The 19,239-nt window shown below is 40.8% G+C and overlaps 2 protein-coding genes across 4 annotated transcripts; one reads left to right on the plus strand and one right to left on the minus strand.

Moving 5' to 3' along the window:
• The first annotated feature begins 4,434 nt into the window (after positions 1-4,434).
• On the plus strand, positions 4,435-7,109 carry LOC136268419 (uncharacterized). Its single transcript, XM_066063758.1, has one exon. It carries the CDS (start codon positions 5,389-5,391, stop codon positions 6,700-6,702), a length of 1,314 nt encoding a protein of 437 aa, XP_065919830.1. The 5' UTR covers positions 4,435-5,388; the 3' UTR covers positions 6,703-7,109.
• A 5,394-nt stretch (positions 7,110-12,503) lies between these two features.
• LOC136268418 (uncharacterized) lies at positions 12,504-19,239 on the minus strand. Of its 3 annotated transcripts, none has more exons than XM_066063757.1 (3): positions 18,645-19,239; positions 14,868-18,412; positions 12,504-14,263 (listed from the first exon to the last, which is right to left on the minus strand). In XM_066063757.1, exon 2 carries the CDS (start codon positions 17,667-17,669, stop codon positions 16,488-16,490), a length of 1,182 nt encoding a protein of 393 aa, XP_065919829.1. In that variant the 5' UTR covers positions 17,670-18,412; positions 18,645-19,239; the 3' UTR covers positions 12,504-14,263; positions 14,868-16,487. The 3 variants fall into 3 exon arrangements, with proteins under 3 accessions (XP_065919829.1, XP_065919827.1, XP_065919828.1); XM_066063755.1 differs by having other exon boundaries at positions 12,511-14,263; XM_066063756.1 differs by having other exon boundaries at positions 12,511-14,263; positions 19,153-19,212.

Genomic DNA, 19,239 nt, shown 5'->3' on the forward strand with positions numbered 1-19,239 from the left:
AAACATCTTAGAAGCAAGTGGAGGGTATATTATATTTTTGGCTTGTACATACCATATTTGGTAGTGACAGATATTATTCAATTAATGACAGGCTCACGTTTCCTATCTGGGATCAGATGTTCTTAGATGTCTATGGGATGAAATTCTGATAAAGGTAGCAGGTGGAATAATGGACTGCTAGAAAAGACAATCACTGATTGCCTTACTTGAGAACGGTGGTTTTACACACTTGAGTCATGAAAACAGGACTTTACAAAAGTTTCATCAGTGACTGCTCATCATACCATCTACAAAGTCAAGTGGAAAAGCTATTACTACACACCACAAGGGAATTTGCAGTCCCAATCTTATTGTGAGACGGCTTGGAGATGGTTATTTAGGAGATCCCAGGGTATAGAGCAACTATAGTTGCAAGGTCATGTCTGGAACATTACCGCTAGTAATTTGTATTTAAGGTTGAATTTGTATAATTATACACAAATCTACACATACACGTACATTTGTAATTTTGTATGCTTTATTAGAATAATTATATAGACCAACATAATGTATCAGTTGTATTTTGGATAAATTGCTTATCAGTTCATATACAGTGTACAATAACTATCTAAACCAAAACAGCCAAGCTGTAAGAAAAGAGTGTGGATCCCAAAAATGCCAGGGTGAAAATGTAAAAGTGATAGTAGAAAATTTTAATAACATCAATTCAACCAAGGGGGGTGGTTGGCCCAGATTTCAAATCAAGTTCAGAGTCACGATTGTCTTAGCTAGCAGAAGCTAAATGTATTTACATTGGGGAAAGATGACACGAGTTATCATCTTGTATATAGTGAAGCACATGCTATGCTATATATATATATAAAGTAGGGATGCCACGATAGTCGTGACATGTGACATTAAAGTTCCATGATATGATATGACATAGGCTTCTTTGTGTTGTGACATAAATATCTCCTAATAATACACACTTTTTCATTCATTTTGATCAAATTTGATGCAATAAATATATATGAGAAAAATTGACAAATAGCTAAGTATGAGCAATGTTGGTTGTTGATATCATAGTTAATATTGCTGATGTTTAAGTTGATATTTTTGCATGTTTGAATCAAAATAGCTATACAGTTTCATAAGTAACAGCTTCAGTTGTGAAACTTTAATTTTGTCGTGACATAAACCTCTATGACATGTGACATAAAAATTTCTCTATGTTGTGGCATCCCTAGTATGATTCAACTTGTTCCCAGGTGTATCTCTGTAAACCAGTATGTACCAATGACCATATGCAATAAGACATCGAGATTGGGAGAATGGGCTGGAGAGCTGTAGCCTTGAGACCTGACCCTTAATCTGTCACGTGAGATCACATGACCTTCAAGATTGGGTCATGTTAAATGTGTACCCCAACATCTATGACAAGGCTCTGGCTGGTATATTTGGTGGTATGCCAACTTATATCCCACACCAGATGCCCTACTCCTAGCTGATATGCTACAGCACAACCCATGTCACACTAACCAACCATAGTTTGGTACAGCACAACCCATGTCACACTAACCAACCATAGTTTGGTTTTATGAGTTAGTGAAAAGAAAGAGATGGGGAGGGACCTTTGCATGGGTAGGATAGAACTTTTCCAGCGCTGCAAACAATTAGTGATGCTGCTGCTCTGCTATAGCACAGAATGATCTAGAACAGGTAGGCTGCTACATATGGTACCACCCCAAACCTGTTGTTAATGAATACCACAATGCATAGTGATCAAGCTGACTGTATTGTTAGTTGTTTACTGACATCTTGTCTGCAGGGCTGCCCAGAGAAATTAAGGGGCCCAGGGAAAAGAGTTAAGGCGGGGCCCCAGGGGCAAGGAGGATTCCACTCTGCATCACAACTTCAGTCAAAGACCAGGGAAAAAAAGGTCATTACATGCTGACATTGACAATAGCTGCCCCATACCAACTATTACCTCCTTATTTATAAGCTTGCTACACTGTACTCTGAAGAATACTGTGACTTCTCTATTAGAGTATCAAGATCTGATTGCTCTATTAGAGTATATCAATCTTTTAAACAGGTATTCAAGGGGCCCTTGATGGAACCCCCTGGGGCCCCTTTTAGACTGGAGCCCGGGGCAAAATTCCCCAGTTTCCCCCCCCCTGTGGGTGACCCTGCTTGTCTGCATAGCATTTAATCTGGGTCCTATGGCCACCTTCAAGTTAACACTGTTTAACCTTCAATTAGACTTGTAATAGCTCTTGTGCACTTATCATTTCTATTTTGTAATCTCTAAGACCATGCATGCAGTATGTAAAAACAAATTTTAAAAATCACCTTTAGTAACTCATAACACCTGTACACATAGCTACTACACATTCCTCCGTTGGTTGCTCCATTGAATAACTAAATGTGAGCTATCATCTAATCACATACCCCACAGGAAGAAATGTTACCTTAAAAGGTTATATTAGAGCTAGCTATTAATATTACCTACACTGTATACGTTTTTTAACACTTGCTATTTATGCAACTGACTAATTTTGGTGCAACCACATGCATTATGCCACACTAAGTACAGTAGGGTGCACGTGATTTATACATTTTATTACTATTGCTTTATGGTATATAAACACACCACTTGAGATGCACTATATTAAACAGCCATTTGTACATTAAGAATTACAAGTACTACAGGGGCGGATCCAGAGCTTGGAAAGGGGGGTGCACTTTGCTGAAAAGTTGAAGAGAAAAATAATAAATAAATAAAATAAGGTCACAGCAAATAATGGCTGTCCTTTACCAAATGTTTATACTATAAAGATCCTCATTCAGATCCTTATTCATAGCTTCATAGTTAAGCTACACTACCTCATGAACAGTGACTGCTTTATTAGAGCGATTGACTGCTCTATTAGAGTATCTAGATCTTGTATGCAATTCTTTTGAAAGGGATGAAGGAGGGGGGGGGCACGTGCCCCCCTGTACTCTGCTAGTTCACTGAATAGGGATCATAGCCATAATAAGTAGTGAAACAAGGGAAGTAGCCTACATATAATTATTACAATGCCTAAAAGAGACGCCTTATGATATCGACTGAATGTTATTGGCACAATATTGTAGTCAAGTCTGCGAAATACACTCTTGACACTTTTTCTGGGAGACTTAACAGCTTCATCGTGAGCTACTCAACTGACAACACACTGCTTACCATTGGGGCTTTATCCCTCGCTTTATCCACATGTATCAAATAAACGGACCTAATGCTTGTAATATCTGGAATAACTTACCTAATCACATCAAAGAAATTACCTCTATTGAACAATTTAAGAATCAAATTAATCAACTGTAATTGCATAAATTCTCCCCCCCCCCCGTGTAAAGTCTTCGCTTGCGAAGTTGACACAGTAATAATAATAAATAAACGCCGCATTTGTGACGTCGCTTGAATGCGGGAGCGGGAGTACATAGGTACATGTACAGTACAGTACAGTTGATTGCAGAATTCTAGAAAAAAGTATGCCGTACCGTGAGTGTTTCCGTACGTAAGGCTCCTTGTGAGTAAATTTTATTGTCCTTGCCACGGATTCAATAGCAATTGAACCACACTAGCGGCAACACGCAGCACATAACATGGCGTCCAGGAGCACATAAGCGCCTTGCGGCGCCTGTAACGTCATATAGAGCGTTTGCATATCCATGGTAACCGTAAATGACGTTGACTGACACACCTCCGCCGCCATATTGCTGTACCACCTGTTATACTCGTGGTCCTATGATTGTGGTAACCGAAGTGGTAATGACTGTTTAGATAGTGAATATGGTATGAAATCAATGCGAATACATAGTAGTGCTGTTACGATTGCATGGCTGTTGTTGATAGGATTCATCTAGTGATGTTTGTCTTAGTCAGCACTCACAGCTATTGAAAGTGAGTGATAAACGAAGGTACCTGACAAAGATAGCGGATGTTGGCAATCCCTATTGTATACCAAGTGCACAGCTTAGTAAGGAAGTTATCCCGTCGGTCACAAACACAGGTATCTTCAACTATCGGCTTGTTTTGACTACAAGCTTCTGTACCTCTGAGATGTTTAAAGGTTTTAAAAGCTTTGATGCTTACAAGTACTTTATGTGTGGCTTTGTGAACTGTTTGGGATCAAAGAAAATTGGTAGTAAAATAGTTACAGTTGCCCAGGTATGTAAGAAAGATAAGTACCCATGTTATGTAGTATAGTAGTTTAATACAATTACAGGTGAGACATTCGCAACGAGCTAATGACCCTCCACTTGAATCATGGGTGATGTCGCATGGGCGTAGGAACAGGGGGGGCCACAAGGGCCAGGGCCCCCCTAGTCTGGCCATGGATAGATAGAACAGGCCAGGGCCCTCCAGTTTGCAGCAGGAATCACCATGTGACACGTAATAATTATAGATCATTGGCCTATTTGGACGCTGATAAGCTATGTTCCTTCCTCACCGAGTGAAATGTTGCTCCTACTTTATTTGAAATAATATTAGAGGCGCTTAAAATTCTGTGATAATAAGCTACACCTTACGTGTGATTCTTTGTTTTTGTATTGTATTAATGCTTTACAGTGACCAGCACTGAAGGTCTACAACAACATGTGCTGCAGCCTTAGGATTACCTAACCTAATTTCAAGGACTTAGACTTAGTGACTTATAGCTGAAAAGGTGTAACAGAAAAGGGGCCAAAGTAAGGAAAAAAATCCCTCCAACCCCAGGAATCGAATTGCAGGCCACCCAATTCGTGTTAGAAAATAATCAAAGAACTGTGCAGCAGAGAGTTAACTTATATCTCAGTCTCACTGCCAGAAAACTTTGTCAGAATTAATTCGTAGTCGTCGTGGTAGACCTATTTAAAGAGTCCAGTTGTTAGTGAAGGAGCTTCTAGTGGTTCCCAAGCGGTTCTAGCAGAGGTAGTATTGTTCAAGCCCTGGCTCTAGCCCTAATAACGAACCTGTGATGGAGTAAGCTGAATCAGAGCAGTCCCACTTCCCCCTGCACTTCCCAGACAACTACGGATCAGCGAACTAACACAGAATGTAGCTAATAGCTACTCAGGGGGGAAGATGTTAATTCATTCATACAAGTAATTATAACTAGCTATCTTATCTATGTGTATTTCTGGGGGGTATATTTAACAACATGAAATTAGTTCAAGTAACAGCCCCTTAAAAGCCTTATTAATTGTGTTTTGTGATGTCATTAGTTCTATCACATTATCAACTAGTCTGGCGCCGCCCGCCCCTTCGCATAAAGTAAGGGTCTGGTGAAATACAGATACTAAATCATTTCTAGCGCCCAGATTCGGCGCTAGCCAATTAGTGCATGCCAATGACGTTCACACAGAAATCGCCTTGGCAACACAATGCTTTTGTTCGAAGATGGAGTTCAACTTGGGGGTTTGGGGAACCCTCAAGTTGAACTCCATCTTCTCCGAAGTTGTCTGGGTGTTTGTAAACTTAATCATCTCTTGCGTACTATTTCCCCAAATTGTGTTATTTCTCAACTTGAACGTTTTGATTATAATCTTCGATCTGCTTTAGGTCGTATTTGCAAATCTTCTATATCTGACTTATCTTGGCTGCAGGCCACTTTACCGTGTTCTATGGGAGGATTGGGTTTGCGTGAAGCTACCAGTACCTCTTCAGCAGCCTTTTTAGGCTCTTGTTTCAGCTCCCAAGAATTGTGTTATCGTCTGCTCCAGTCTTTTAGTGGGGGTCCTGACGTGTTTCCTTCCATCCCGGATCAGGATGTTGCTACCTCAATTCTGCTGCCCTTGATTAACAGTGATTCCCTTCCTGATCTTATCCATCCAGCTTGTGGGCAGCGTGTTTTCCAACATGAACTTGATATTGCTCGTCAGACCCTTTTGCTTAATTCACTTACCATTCGGGACCAAGCCAGAATTCGTTCAATTTCTGCTGACCCCTGTACCAGTTCATGGCTTCGGGCCATTCCTTGTGATTCTTTAGGCCTATCCATGTCCTCACAGGAGTTTGTATGTTCTCTTCGATACTGGCTTGGTGTCCCTCTCTTTTCTGCCACTTCTCCAGTTCGCTGCCCATGTGGTAGTGTTGTTGATCAATTTGGTGATCATCTGCTGGGCTGTGGACATGGACCCATGCGTATATGTAGGCACGATGCTTTATGTGATGTGATATATCATGCTTTACTTCAGGACAACACTGGTTGTCGTAAAGAGCAACGGTGTGCTGGTTCCCGATTGGATCGCCCGGGTGATGTCTTTCACCCTGACTTTGTGCATGGGAAGCCTGCGTACTTCGATGTTACTGTGCGTTGTCCATTACAAGAATCCCTGTTGGGTCGGTCTGCAGTTTCAGCAGGTGTGGCTGCTGCTAAGGGAGAAGAAGATAAGGATGCTCACCATGATGAGCTTGTACAGGCTGCTGGAGGTGTTTTTGTCCCCCTGGTGGTTGAGTCCTTGGGTTTGTGGTCTGCTGCTAGTTGTCCTGTCTTGCAGGATATTGCTTTGAGGACAACCACCAGGAGTGGCATTTCTCGTGGCCTAGCATACCGCCATCTGCTAGAGCAACTCTCTGTTTGTCTGTGGCGCCACAATGCCCGGACATTTTTACATCTATTTAGCCTGTTGCCTGGCAGTCCTTTGTGGGAGTTGAACTCTGTTTCATGCTCCCACTCCCTGCAGTTTGGTCAGTAGGCTGCAGGGCTTTGTTGTTAAGGCCCCTGTCCGGGGGTTTTGCTCTGTGTATGCTGGCAGTCCATGCGGTGTTTTTGTAGGCCTGTGTAGGCTCTGTAGGTTTAGCTGCTTTTTCTTTCTTCTGCTTTTTGTCATTTATAAATTAAATTAGGTTTAACTTCTAGCTAGAGATCGGGGAGGATGGGAGTGCCATTAGGGCCGGAATAAAAAAAAATAAATAAATAAATAAAAAATAAAAAACAAAAATAAAAATTGAAGTGCAATTATCTGACGTAACAAGCATTACGTGCGCTGTCTAATTGAATTCCTTTTGAAATGATTAGGTATTTGTATTTCACCAGACCCTTACTTTTTGCAAAGGGGCGGGCGGCGCCAGACTAATTATCAACGTGGTATACAAGGTTGTTATAAGATTACTTATCTAGCATAACTGTGATTACGATTATTAGCTAAAGTTGTCTCCAGATTCAAGCTCATAGCTCCTATTTTTCAAAATTTTCCTGGGGGGGGACATGCCCCCAGACCCCCCTAGAAGGAGAGCATGCTTTGCATGCTCTGAGTGCGCTTCGTACCCACAAGTAGCTACACCCTCCTCCACCACTACTTTAGTTACCAGTAGTGGCCCCCCTATAGTTTTTTGCTTTGCTACGCCCCTGATGTGTCTACTTGATGGAACTGTTGATTGTGGACATTGTACCTGCATGGCAGGACTTGGAGAAGTTTGTTCTCATGTAGCAGCAATCCTTTTCTACCTGGAATCTGCAGCTCGATCAAAACTAACTTGCACACAAACTAGTTGTATGTGGAAGGAACCTACCTTTGTTGATGCTATTCCATACTTGCCAATTTCAGAGCTGCCACTGTCCAAACCAAAGCCTAGAATCAGCTGTAACAAAAGGAGAGGGGCTCATCATCTAAGTGACATTACACCACTTGAGTATGTTTCAGGTAGCAGAAGAATTGCCAGTTTCTGAGCACCCATCCACTAGTTCATCAGCCTGTCAGTCAACAAGTTCCTTGTTGTGTGTTCCTCCATCTGCTGAGGAGCAAATGGTCTTCCTTAGAGATATTGCTCACAACCGACCGGCAATTTGTTCCATAGTACCTCCATTTTCTAATGAATTTAAACCTACAACAAATACTATTCAGCTACCTCCATCACTGCTTGATCTGTACAATCCAGAAAGTGAAGAATTGCTTTACACTGAGTTGTACTTATTTAGAGTTTTAGTTTTTTAGCTATTTTTAGTAGGTCTAGAACTTTCTCCCTGTAGTACTATATAAACAGATGTGTGCTTGTAAAATTTAGTGCAGTTACTTGAATTATTTTGTGTTGTTTAAACTTTTGAGCCATCCGCTAGCGCTACATGCTAACAGGTTATGGGCCCAGTCCTAGTTGAGTATTAGTTTGAAGTAGAGAGACATTTCCTGGTATTATTTGAACTGTTTTACCTACTTCGTTACTATGGCTGAGTCTAAGATTGCTACTGCTGTTGTTCCATTAAATGGCACCAACTATCCCACCTGGAAGATACAGTGTAAGATGGCTCTGATGAAAGAAGGCTTGTGGAAAATAGTGACTGGAGAAGAAGTTGCACCTACTGGCAATGCTGCAGAACAATCAAAATTTGCTGCAAGAAGAGATAGAGCTCTGGCTAATATTGTTTTGTCTGTGGATACTTCGCTCCTGTATCTCATAAGTGATCCAACTGATCCTGTTGTTGTTTGGGGAAAGTTAGCAGGACAATTTGAGAAGAAAACTTGGGCAACAAGACTTGACCTACGCCGCAAACTTCACTCCCTTCAATTGAAGGATGGAGAATCAGCACAGTCACATATAAAAGTTATGACTGAACTGTTTGACTCACTTTCTGTTGCTGGAGAAACTGTTTCAGAGGAGGATCGTGTTGTGTACCTCCTTGCAAGCCTGCCAGAGTCTTACAATGTTTTGGTAACTGCACTCGAAGCAAATGAAGGTGTGCCAAAGTTTGAAGTTGTTACAGAACGTATTCTGCACCAAGAGAGAAAGTCAAAGGATAAACCTCCAACTGCAGATGGTGCATTCGTGTCACAGAAACATTTTAGAAAAAGACCAATGAGATGTAACCATTGTGGGCGACTGGGGCACATCAGAAAGTACTGCCGTGATCTAATTAAAGTAGAGAAGGAGCGTCAGAAGGAGAAAGATGAAAAGAAAAAGACTCACAAAGCAGCTCCAGTATCTGTACATGCCAAAAGTTCAGACAGTGAAAGTTCTGGATTGATTGCAAGCCATACATTGTCAGCATTAAGCCAAAATGAGAAGTGTGCCTGGATTGTTGACTCAGGAGCTACTTGTCACATGTGTCATGATGAAAAGAGTTTTACAGCCCTCTATCAAATAAAAGAACCAATAGATGTGGTTTTGGGAGATGGACATTCTCTCACAGCTACTGGAAGAGGGAAAGTGGTTTTAGAAGTGACATTACCAAATGGTGAGTCAAAGTCTTGTACATTACATGATGTTCTCTATGTGCCAAAACTTGCATATAATTTAATCAGTGTGACCAAAGCCTCTCAGACAGGCAAAGTGGTAAAGTTTACAAAGTCAGCTTGCTATATACTAGACAGAAACCACAAGATTGTTGCCAAGGCTGTCAAAGTAGGAAGTCTTTACCAACTTGACCACAAACCTAACCATGAAAGAGTCAATGTTGCTAAACAACCTGAAACAAAAGAAGATTTGTGGCACAAACGTTATGGTCACCTTGGTATGAGTAGCCTTCAAAAGTTAGCAAACAAAAATCTTGTTGATGGCTTTGATTTTAATTTGTCTCAAGACCTTACCTTTTGTGAAGCCTGTCCTCAAGGCAAACAGCACCGAAACAAGTTTACCCCCAGTAGCAGAAGGGCAGATCAGTTATTAGAGCTTGTTCACAGTGATGTGTGTGGGAAAATGAATGAGAAATCACTAGGTGGAAAGAAACTAGATTCAAAATCTAGGAAGTGTGTTCTGATGGGTTATGGCACTACTACTAAAGGTTACAGGTTGTATGATCCACTTAAGAAAAAGGTAGTGTTTAGTCGAGATGTTATTTTCAATGAACAGAAATGTGGTCTTGAAGATTCAATTCAACATGAGCCAAAGAAATATGTGTGTCTAGAGTACTCAGACGAGCCAACAGATACTACCACTTCATCTGAACCTCCACTGCTGAGACGTTCTGAGCGTGAAAGAAAACAGACTGAATTCTATGGACAACGATGCAATGTGACAGATTTCAAGGAGCCCAAATCAGTTAGTGAGGCACAAACAAACCAGAAGTGGCTTGATGCCATGGAAAATGAAATTGGGTCTCTTCATGACAACAATGTATGGGAACTTGTAGAATTACCAGAAGATCGAAAGGCAGTGGGAAGCAAATGGGTGTTTAAAGTGAAGACAAATGCTGATGGCTCTATTGAGAGATGCAAGGCTCGTCTAGTTGCTCAGGGGTATTCTCAACAAGAAGGGCTCGACTATGATGAAACTTTTAGCCTGAATCTGTTCGCTCTGTAATTGCTCTTGCCACCATGAATAATTTGAGATTGCACCAGATGGATATCACCACTGCATTCCTCCATGGTGACCTACAAGAGGAAGTATATATGAAGCAACCTGAGGGTTTTGTGGCACAAGGTCAAGAAAATCTAGTTTGTCGACTGAAGAAAAGTATTTACGGACTCAAACAATCTCCTCGGTGTTGGAACCAAGCACTTGATGCACAGCTGAAAGAATTTGGTTTCAAACAGAGTTCCAATGATCCCTGTATTTATGTTTCCACAACCAACAGTTTGCTTTTCTTAGCAGTTTATGTTGACGACATTATTCTGGCTGGAAAATCACAGCAAACAATTGCAAAAGTCAAAGCTGATCTTGGAAAACATTTTCGAGTGAAAGACATGGGAGAACTCTACTATTTTCTTGGAGTAAATGTGAAGCAAAATTTTGAAGCTGGCAAGATTTGGATTGGTCAACCATCCTATGTTCAGAATGTCTTGGAGAAATTTGGACTACAAAACTGTAAACCTGCTGCTACTCCAGTGGCCACAGGAACAAAGCTGTTGAAAGCTACTGAAGATTCAGAACTGTTTGACACTACTTTGTATCAATCTGCTGTGGGCATGTTGCTGTATCTTTCAGGATGGACCAGACCAGACATCACATTTGCTGTCAGTAATGTTGCCAGATTCTGCTCCAAGCCAACCAAAGAACATTGGGTGGCAGTTAAACGTATTCTGAGGTATCTGAAGGGCACAATCAATTATGGACTAATGTATTCAAATAATGATGAAAATGACGATACAATAATTGGATACTCGGATGCTGATTGGGCTGGTGATGCAAATGATCGAAAATCTACCTCAGGCTACCTGTTTATGGTGAGTGGAGCACCAGTAAGCTGGAAGAGCAAGAAGCAAACTTGTGTTGCTCTGTCTACAGCTGAAGCTGAGTATGTTGCACTAGCTTATGCAACACAGGAAATCATTTGGCTAAGAGAACTATTCAAAGATCTCCACAATGAACAAACTAAGCCAACTGTTATTCATAAAGACAATCAAGCAGCCATACGAATAGCAGAGTCACCACAATACCACAGTAAGACCAAGCACATTGATATCAAGTATCACTATGTTCGTGAAAAAGTGGTAGACAGCACTATCAAACTGAGCTATTGTCCAACAAATGAGATGTTAGCTGATATGATGACTAAAGGACTGTCTAAGGACAAGTTAAAATACTTAAGGAAAATGACTGGAGTTATTGAAATGCCTGCCTGTGAGTGAGAAGGAGTGTTGAGAAATATGCACTCTGGACAGACAATTAACTTAAACTATGATATCTTTGGTGTGTAATTTTATTCATAGGTTGTACTTATTTAGAGTTTTAGTTTTTTAGCTATTTTTAGTAGGTCTAGAACTTTCTCCCTGTAGTACTATATAAACAGATGTGTGCTTGTAAAATTTAGTGCAGTTACTTGAATTATTTTGTGTTGTTTAAACTTTTGAGCCATCCGCTAGCGCTACATGCTAACAAGTATGTGATGAATTGCAGTTATCGGTTACACCAGAAGAGGTACAGAATATTGAAGTTTACACTCGAGAGCAAGCCAAGAGTCCAGCTTGGTTTAAACAAAGAGCAGGAAGGATTACTGCATCAAAAATGAAAGCAGTTTGTGCCACAGACCCAAGCCATCCTTCCCAATTATTACTAAGCCAGATATGTTATCCACATTTGAAAAAGTTCACAACGCCAGCAACCACATGGGGGTGTGAACATGAAGCTGTTGCAAGATTGGCATACATTGAGATGATGAAACCCATGCATACAAATTTTCAGTACAGAAATAGTGGATTCGTAGTAAGCACAGAATATCCATACATTGGTGCCAGTCCTGATGGAGTGGTGCAGTGTGACTGCTGTGGATGTGGGATACTGGAAATCAAATGCCCATACTGCGTCAGAGAGAGCACTCCAGATGAAGTACCCTATCTCAATAATGGTAAACTCTCTGAAAAGCATGGATATTATTACCAGGTTCAGACACAACTGCTTGTTTGTTCAGCAAATTATGCTGACTTTGTTGTAGCTACATTCAGTGATGCTTCCCCCAATTTGTCATGTGAACGCATCTTTCTAAATGAAAGTTTTATAGAACATGTTAAAGCTGCCGAAAAGTTTTTCAAAATTTGTCTTTTACCAGAGTTACTTGCCAAGTGGTACTCTCGGAAGGCAGTTATGCCTGATCAGACTGCTGCAGCTTCAGTGGTATCTGCTGAATATACATACTGTTACTGTAAGGAAGATAAGGGTGGTGAAATGGTTGGATGTGACAATCCTATTTGTTTACATGGTTCATGGTTTCACCTTGAATGTCTCAAGATACCTAAACCACGTTCCAGTAAGTGGTATTGTCCAAACTGCAGGACAATGCCTGAGTTTTCCCGTAAACGGCAGTGGACTAAGCAGTGACTTCACCTTGTGTTAGTTTATTATTAACTATTAAAAGTTTGTATAGGTTTTTTAATGAAGTAAATAATAACATGACAAAGTTCATCTGTTAATAATAATAATAATTGTTCAATTACATGACTATTCTACTGGTACAACTGAAACACAAAGATTGTTCAGGGCTGAACACACTAATATTATTTTATCGATTGGTGGTTTGTCGCCAGGGTGTTTGGGCTTTAAAAAATCAATAGGGATACAACTCATCAAAATTGAGTACCTCTGATGGGTAGCTCCAATGACACGTTCTATGTGTATCCGTACATTCGCTAACTCCAATGACACGTTCTATGTGTATCCGTACATTCGCTAACTTCCTTGTTGCCTCAACATCTATGGGTGAGAGTTGGGAACAGCCTCTTGTAAATGATGGTATATGAAGTGTTGCCTGCATTCTGGCCACATCTTCAGCAATATCAAATCCCCGGTCCGCAAGAACATAATCTCCTGGAAGTAATTTGTTTAAAAATCCAGAGTTGACTGTCAAAAGTTTGTCACTGACCCTTCCACCCCAGGCAGGTGAAATGAAGCTTGTTACACCTTGCGGACACATTGCAATGAACACTTTTGCTGTATTTGCATGCTTGTATTGAGACCAAGTGGATGATTTTGCCACTAGATGACTAGGGGTTTCAATTTTAATCTCAAAACAATCAATTACTGCAACAACCTTAGTGCCATATGTTTCCCGAAAACAGCTGGGCATAGTCTTCCATAATTCCTCTCTTTCAGGCCACTTGATGAGCCACTCCAAACGACAAGACATTATATCCAACATTTCATGGAAACGCCTACTGACAGTTGATGTACAAATTCCTAACCGGTAAGCAATGTCTTGTAATCCCAAGTTAAGCCTCAATTTCATGAGCACTATCATGAACGACCTCCAATAGTATGAACGTTTATCACCTAGTGCAAAGGAGCCCATCACTAGTTCAAATGTTTTTAACAGGAGAAGGCTAGTAGCTAACCCAGTGTAGTATTGTACCTTGGCATCATCAGACATAATGTTGTTCTCACAGAAAAAATTATCGTCATCCGTCTGTACGGCTTTGTTACACATTTTAGGTGGCCTTGGAGTTTGAGTTTCACCATCAGCTGTCTGTATTGCATGATCTATCAGCCCACTGTTTGAATTAAGTGACAACTGACTGGACTGTCCTGTTGTTGTACTAGTTGAAGTCAAGGTACCTTTTGTCAAAATAAAGGTTGGGTTAGTGATCAAGGTACTGTTTGTTGTAGAAGTTATGGTTGACATAGTGGTTATTGTAGAGGTACTGGTTGAGGTACTAGTTGTTGTAGTTGAGGTACTAGAGGTAGTTGCCAAGGTAGGGGCTGAGGTACTGCCTGATGTACTAATATTTGAATTCATCTCGAAAACTCTTTTGTTCCTCTCTTTGGCTCGTGCTTCTCTTTCTGAGGCTCTTTCACTAGCTGCATGTACTACTGCCACATCTAGCTTGCTGTGTCCAAGTTCCAGTGTGGGGAACCAATCAACATTATGCTTATCCATTGTGTCAGCAGGCTTCCCTACAGAGCATTTGATGGTGTGACAAATGTTAAACTCATGAGTATCAATGATATCAAATCATGGATTATAAATTTCCTAGCTACTCAGGAAATGTATAAGCTGGACTGAAAGCCAACACGCATACAGTGTACAAGTATAACAAATAATACACTATAAAATATTTTGTATATAAGGCCACTCCAAATAAATTCTCTGTTTCCCGTCCTGGACTCAAGCATATTTGCATGTGGGCGGGCAGTCCATTTCCATTATTTCATTATAAGATTGGCAGCTTTTCAAGCCATTATTTGCCTGGCATAACCATAAAAAGCTGCATAAAAGCATGCTTAAGCTTGTTCCTTCCTTTTTAAGTTGCAAAAATAGCAGTTTGTACCGACTTGATAGTACTGCTGACACGTGAGCTGACACTGTTTCAAGATGGCCTTTACAGAGCCTGTCAGTATACAAGAATAACCGGAAAATAATGGAAGAATACGGAATAATGGAGTTATTTAGAGCTGACAGTAACCAGATGCGGGCGGTGGACGGGAAACAGAGAATTTATTTGGAGTGGCCTAATCAATGCATATCAATGCATGCACTTTCAATAGATACTGTACTCACTAGCCACAAAATGACACTCGCAAACCCAGACATTTGCTAGCTTCTCCTCCGTTAAATCCTCTCGAAATAGCTTTCAGCCAGGCCCTCCTTCGCTCTCTAGTAATCTCCAACATTTGCTGACCTTGATGCTGAATAATGGCTGGAAGCCTATAAAATGAACATTTAGTCTTGGATGACTTCTTGGAGTTGTTGGAGCAGTTGATTATCACACATCCAACCATATTTAAGCAACAAATAAACAAACAATTAATCCTTGAATAAGCCGTAAAACCTTGAATAAACAGTAAACCACGAGATACGCCACTGACACAGTGCGGCAACAGGTGGTACAGCAATATGGCAGCGGGGGTGTGTCAGTCAACGTCATTTACGGTTACCATGGATATGCAAATGCTCTGGCAATGTCATGTGAGTCACTTTTGCCCACAATGTATGGTTCAGTGGTTTGAGGCCTTAAAAGTATCGCTAGGCTGTCTCTTTATTAATTAACATTTCGTGCGCTTCATCTAATGCCACGGAGTGGTACCTTTTCCCTGTAATGCTTACAGTGAAGCCTCCTGCTTCCAAACACTTGAGAGTACTAGCTGGATACTGTTTAAGATCAGCCAAGTGACTTGGAATGATCCTTTCATAAGTGTCCTGGTCAAATGCAGCGAAGATAGGAGCCATTCGTTTCAAACTTGACAATCTAAGCCTCCAGTTGCTACCCCGAATCGCAAGAAATAAGGTTATGTAACAGTAGCAGTTGCTAAATACGAAATTTACCCACAGATTCCACACTGAATCTCTGTCTGCCATCTGATTAACATAACTCATAAAGCCAATAAGAGCATCTGTGTCCTGTAACAATCCACATACCCTCTCTGTCAAATGATGTGGTGACCGAGACTCATTGAGTGCAGCTGCTAAAATACTCCGAACATTATCAGTAAGGTTGGTTGGATTGGATTGGGTGATGTATGTGTGCACCATTGCTCGGTATATGGCTTCCCATACTTGCAGAAGAAACAGGTGGGTTCTTTTAAAGTTACTGCAAGATTCTAGTGATTGTAAAGTGGCACTCCGAAATCCACCACTCTTCGCTAGTTCTCTGAGGCCAGCATTATAATAAACCTTTATAAGAATTGGTTGGAAATTCTTCAGTATGTGCCAATCTCCCGGAAAGATGATCAACTTCTCTAAGGCTACACCATACTGCCTTTTAATGTTCATCAAGTGCTGGTAAGTCTTGCCATCACCAACAAGTACAACCCATCCATCCTGTTCTTTGGTATCAAACCTCTCAAGCAAGTCTTCAGCTACTATACTCATAGTCTCATCACTATCAGGATTCTCATTGATAAGTTCCATGTAGTGAATCTGTGATGGTTGTACTGTCTCACTGCATTTGTCATTCAAAAAACATCTCATGTCACTTAAGTTGCAGTGAAAATCCTGGTAGTGGTGAATGGTGTATTTAAGTAAGACGTAAGAAAAAAGCTCCCTACTGATTGGAAAATGTTCATCAGCTTCTTCTTTGCTCTCCTCAAAATCTACCATTGCCAGTGGCTTAGGGTATAGATTATTGTTGGTGTCACTAGCACAGGTCAATGTTGATGTTAGGTTTCTCACTGCAACTGTTCATTGCCTTTTAGGCTTAGGACCTGCCTTACTAACTTTATCTGGGGATATGTCTGGTGATGAGAATGCACGTTTGGAGACAGTTTGCATGTCTGGTAAGTTGTCTGATGCGCCATGTAGGTCATCTGATATTGAAATGCTGCAAGAAAGAGGTAAGGCTGGTGTGCATGTCTGCTCTTCATTATTAAAACAGATTTTATTATTAGGATTAGGTTGAACAATCTGAACAGTTGTTCCATGGTAGCTACGATGCTGGTTGCCACAGTAGACCGTTGAGTAACTCTGCAGCATGTCAAAATTGTCTACTGAGGCAATTGTAAAGGCTGAAGGAGACAGGTCATCCCATAGATATCGCTTCCGTTGTTCTGCAGCATGGTAAGCAACAAATCGATCATGAGTGTCAGGTGAGCTGGTGCATCCAAGTTTGTTAAGTATCTTCAGTAACTCCCGCGAGCCACCACACATCTCAACAGCATCTGCCAGCAAGTCATGGAACAACAGTGGTTGATTAGGATTAGTACAAAACTGCAGTAGGCTTAGCACATTGTACATTCTGATGTTCTTCAATTGCTTACTAGCCTTGCTCTCCTTTCTCAACGTTTGGTACATCTTCTCACGTACAGTTGCTGTGATATGGTCTACAAATCCTACCAAAAGTTGATCCATGTTCTGTAACTCATCTTCAATGCTAAATGATAAAGGATTAGTGGAGAACTCTCGTCTTACTGTAGATTGCCTCTGAATCTCTTTGTGAATTAAACTATTAACTATACAGGCGGCATTGTGTAGCACTGTTTTATTGTCCTCTATCACTGGCCCATGCACACAATTGTGGTCTTCATCTGAGCACTCTTGTGATGTACTTTGGGTACTTAAAGCCCATGAAAGGCTTACTAACACATCAACACCTTTGCGGTATAGGATTGTACCGAACTTCATATGTACACACTTATATAACATGTAACAATTCAAATATTCAATCAATTTGTGTAGTAGCCATCTAGCTGAAAATATTACTGTGCCATCTCCTGTTTCTACAGTTACCTTTGCTGATGTCACACTACCTGCGTACTCAGATTCATATGACTTTAGGAAAACCTTGCAAGCCCATGGAAGCAGGACAGCCTTTTCCTGGAGTAAGTGGTTAGCAACATAAATGACTGTTTGGAGTGTTGCTTTCATAAGTTTGTCTGTATTACCATCATTGTATTGGTCAACCCACTGGTCAATAGCTTGTTTAAGACTTGTATCACTACCATGTGGGGACTTAAGGGATTCAATAATTAGACAGTGTGTTTTATAGCAAGTTGAGCAGATATAGTCTCTTGGGCTGATTGTCACATTCTGCCCAGTCTGGTTTGATAAGTGATGTGACACTTTATCAGCGTCTGGGCTATATCGGCAAAAAGCAGTTCCTCTCTTTGGTTAGCCCCACATGAACTGCATGGCTTACTCTGGGAACCACAAATTGTGGCATATGTCTCATTATAGCATTTCCTACAAAGAACAAATGGTTCACCTGTAGGTTCTAATCCAAATAATTTGCTGAGTTTGTCACTGGTGGTAAACATTGCTTTTATTAGTTTATCACATTCTGAATTATTACAATGTGGATTACTGCATTGTTGTTTGCTACTTTGTAGGTCATTGCTTGAAGATTTCCAAGAAGGAATATGATCCAGTTCATGGCCGTGTCTGCGAGCTTCAACCAAGTGTTTCTTACAAATAAAACATTGATTGTGGGGTGAAACACCCAAATGTTTCTCTAAGTACACACATTCCATTTTACCCCATGAATCATACCGTGATTGCTGGTTGTCTTTGCTTCCACAGAGGATACACTCCTTCACAGACTCTTTATTATCTGCAGCACAATGAGATCCATTTCTTGAAGGACAGTGGGATGAACACTGACTGTCACCTTGCTGTTTTAAAAAATATGTGTGATAGCAAAACATTTGTATGCTATTTGGCTATTGGCATGCATAGTTAATACAGCGAATACTTGCCCATACTCAGCGTATGCGTGGGACACCTAAATTTACCGTGTTATAATTTAATTCTACTATAAAGCTACTGACCAACGCTACCCAGGGAGCCACAGAAGTGTCTAAACGAATTTGTACCTGTGCTAAAGCGAAGCTACCTCAAACTCACCGAGTTCATTCTCGCTGTCTTCGCATCGGCTTGCAGTTGTGTGAGGCCAGCTGTACGATATTGTGAGATAGCTATTTGTTGGAACTATGCGCTGGACAAATGGTGAAGCCATACTATACACGTTAGGGAAGCTACAGCAATGCAAATTGAAAGAGAAATAGACGCCGCATAACTGTAATAATGAACTAGGATTGCGCGCTTGCAACTAAATCGGTGGCGCTGAAGTAATTGTGTGAAGCCGTACAATGCCCATTTGTCACTATTAAAATTAGCCCACGTGCTTAATTAGCTATTTTAGGGTGGTGAACTCCGCTTGTGAACCATGTAGTCTACATTTATAGGGTTCTTATGATAGTCTTTAATGTTGTAGCGTAGCATGCCAAGTTTCGTGAAATCACCCGCTTTAATTTCGTGGCTATTAAACTCTGAACTTACGAGCCGATTTTAAAAATAACTCACCTCAGAAACAACCTAGCGCGAAGCCTCCTTGGCTCTTATGGTTTCTCACCTTGTAGAACAACTCTATGGAATCCTTTTTAACGATAACAATGTGAAACTGGTTAAAATGCAAACCCGCATTTTTCAACAAATGATA

Source organism: Dysidea avara, chromosome 10 (genome assembly GCF_963678975.1).
Source record: "Dysidea avara chromosome 10, odDysAvar1.4, whole genome shotgun sequence".
Lineage (NCBI taxonomy): Eukaryota > Metazoa > Porifera > Demospongiae > Dictyoceratida > Dysideidae > Dysidea > Dysidea avara.

Excerpts from the sequence above, each read along its gene's own strand:
- LOC136268419 (XM_066063758.1), top strand. The coding sequence starts at position 5,389 with ATGCTTTTGTTCGAAGATGGAGTTCAACTTGGGGGTTTGGGGAACCCT.
- LOC136268418 (XM_066063755.1), bottom strand. The coding sequence starts at position 14,246 with ATGGATAAGCATAATGTTGATTGGTTCCCCACACTGGAACTTGGACAC.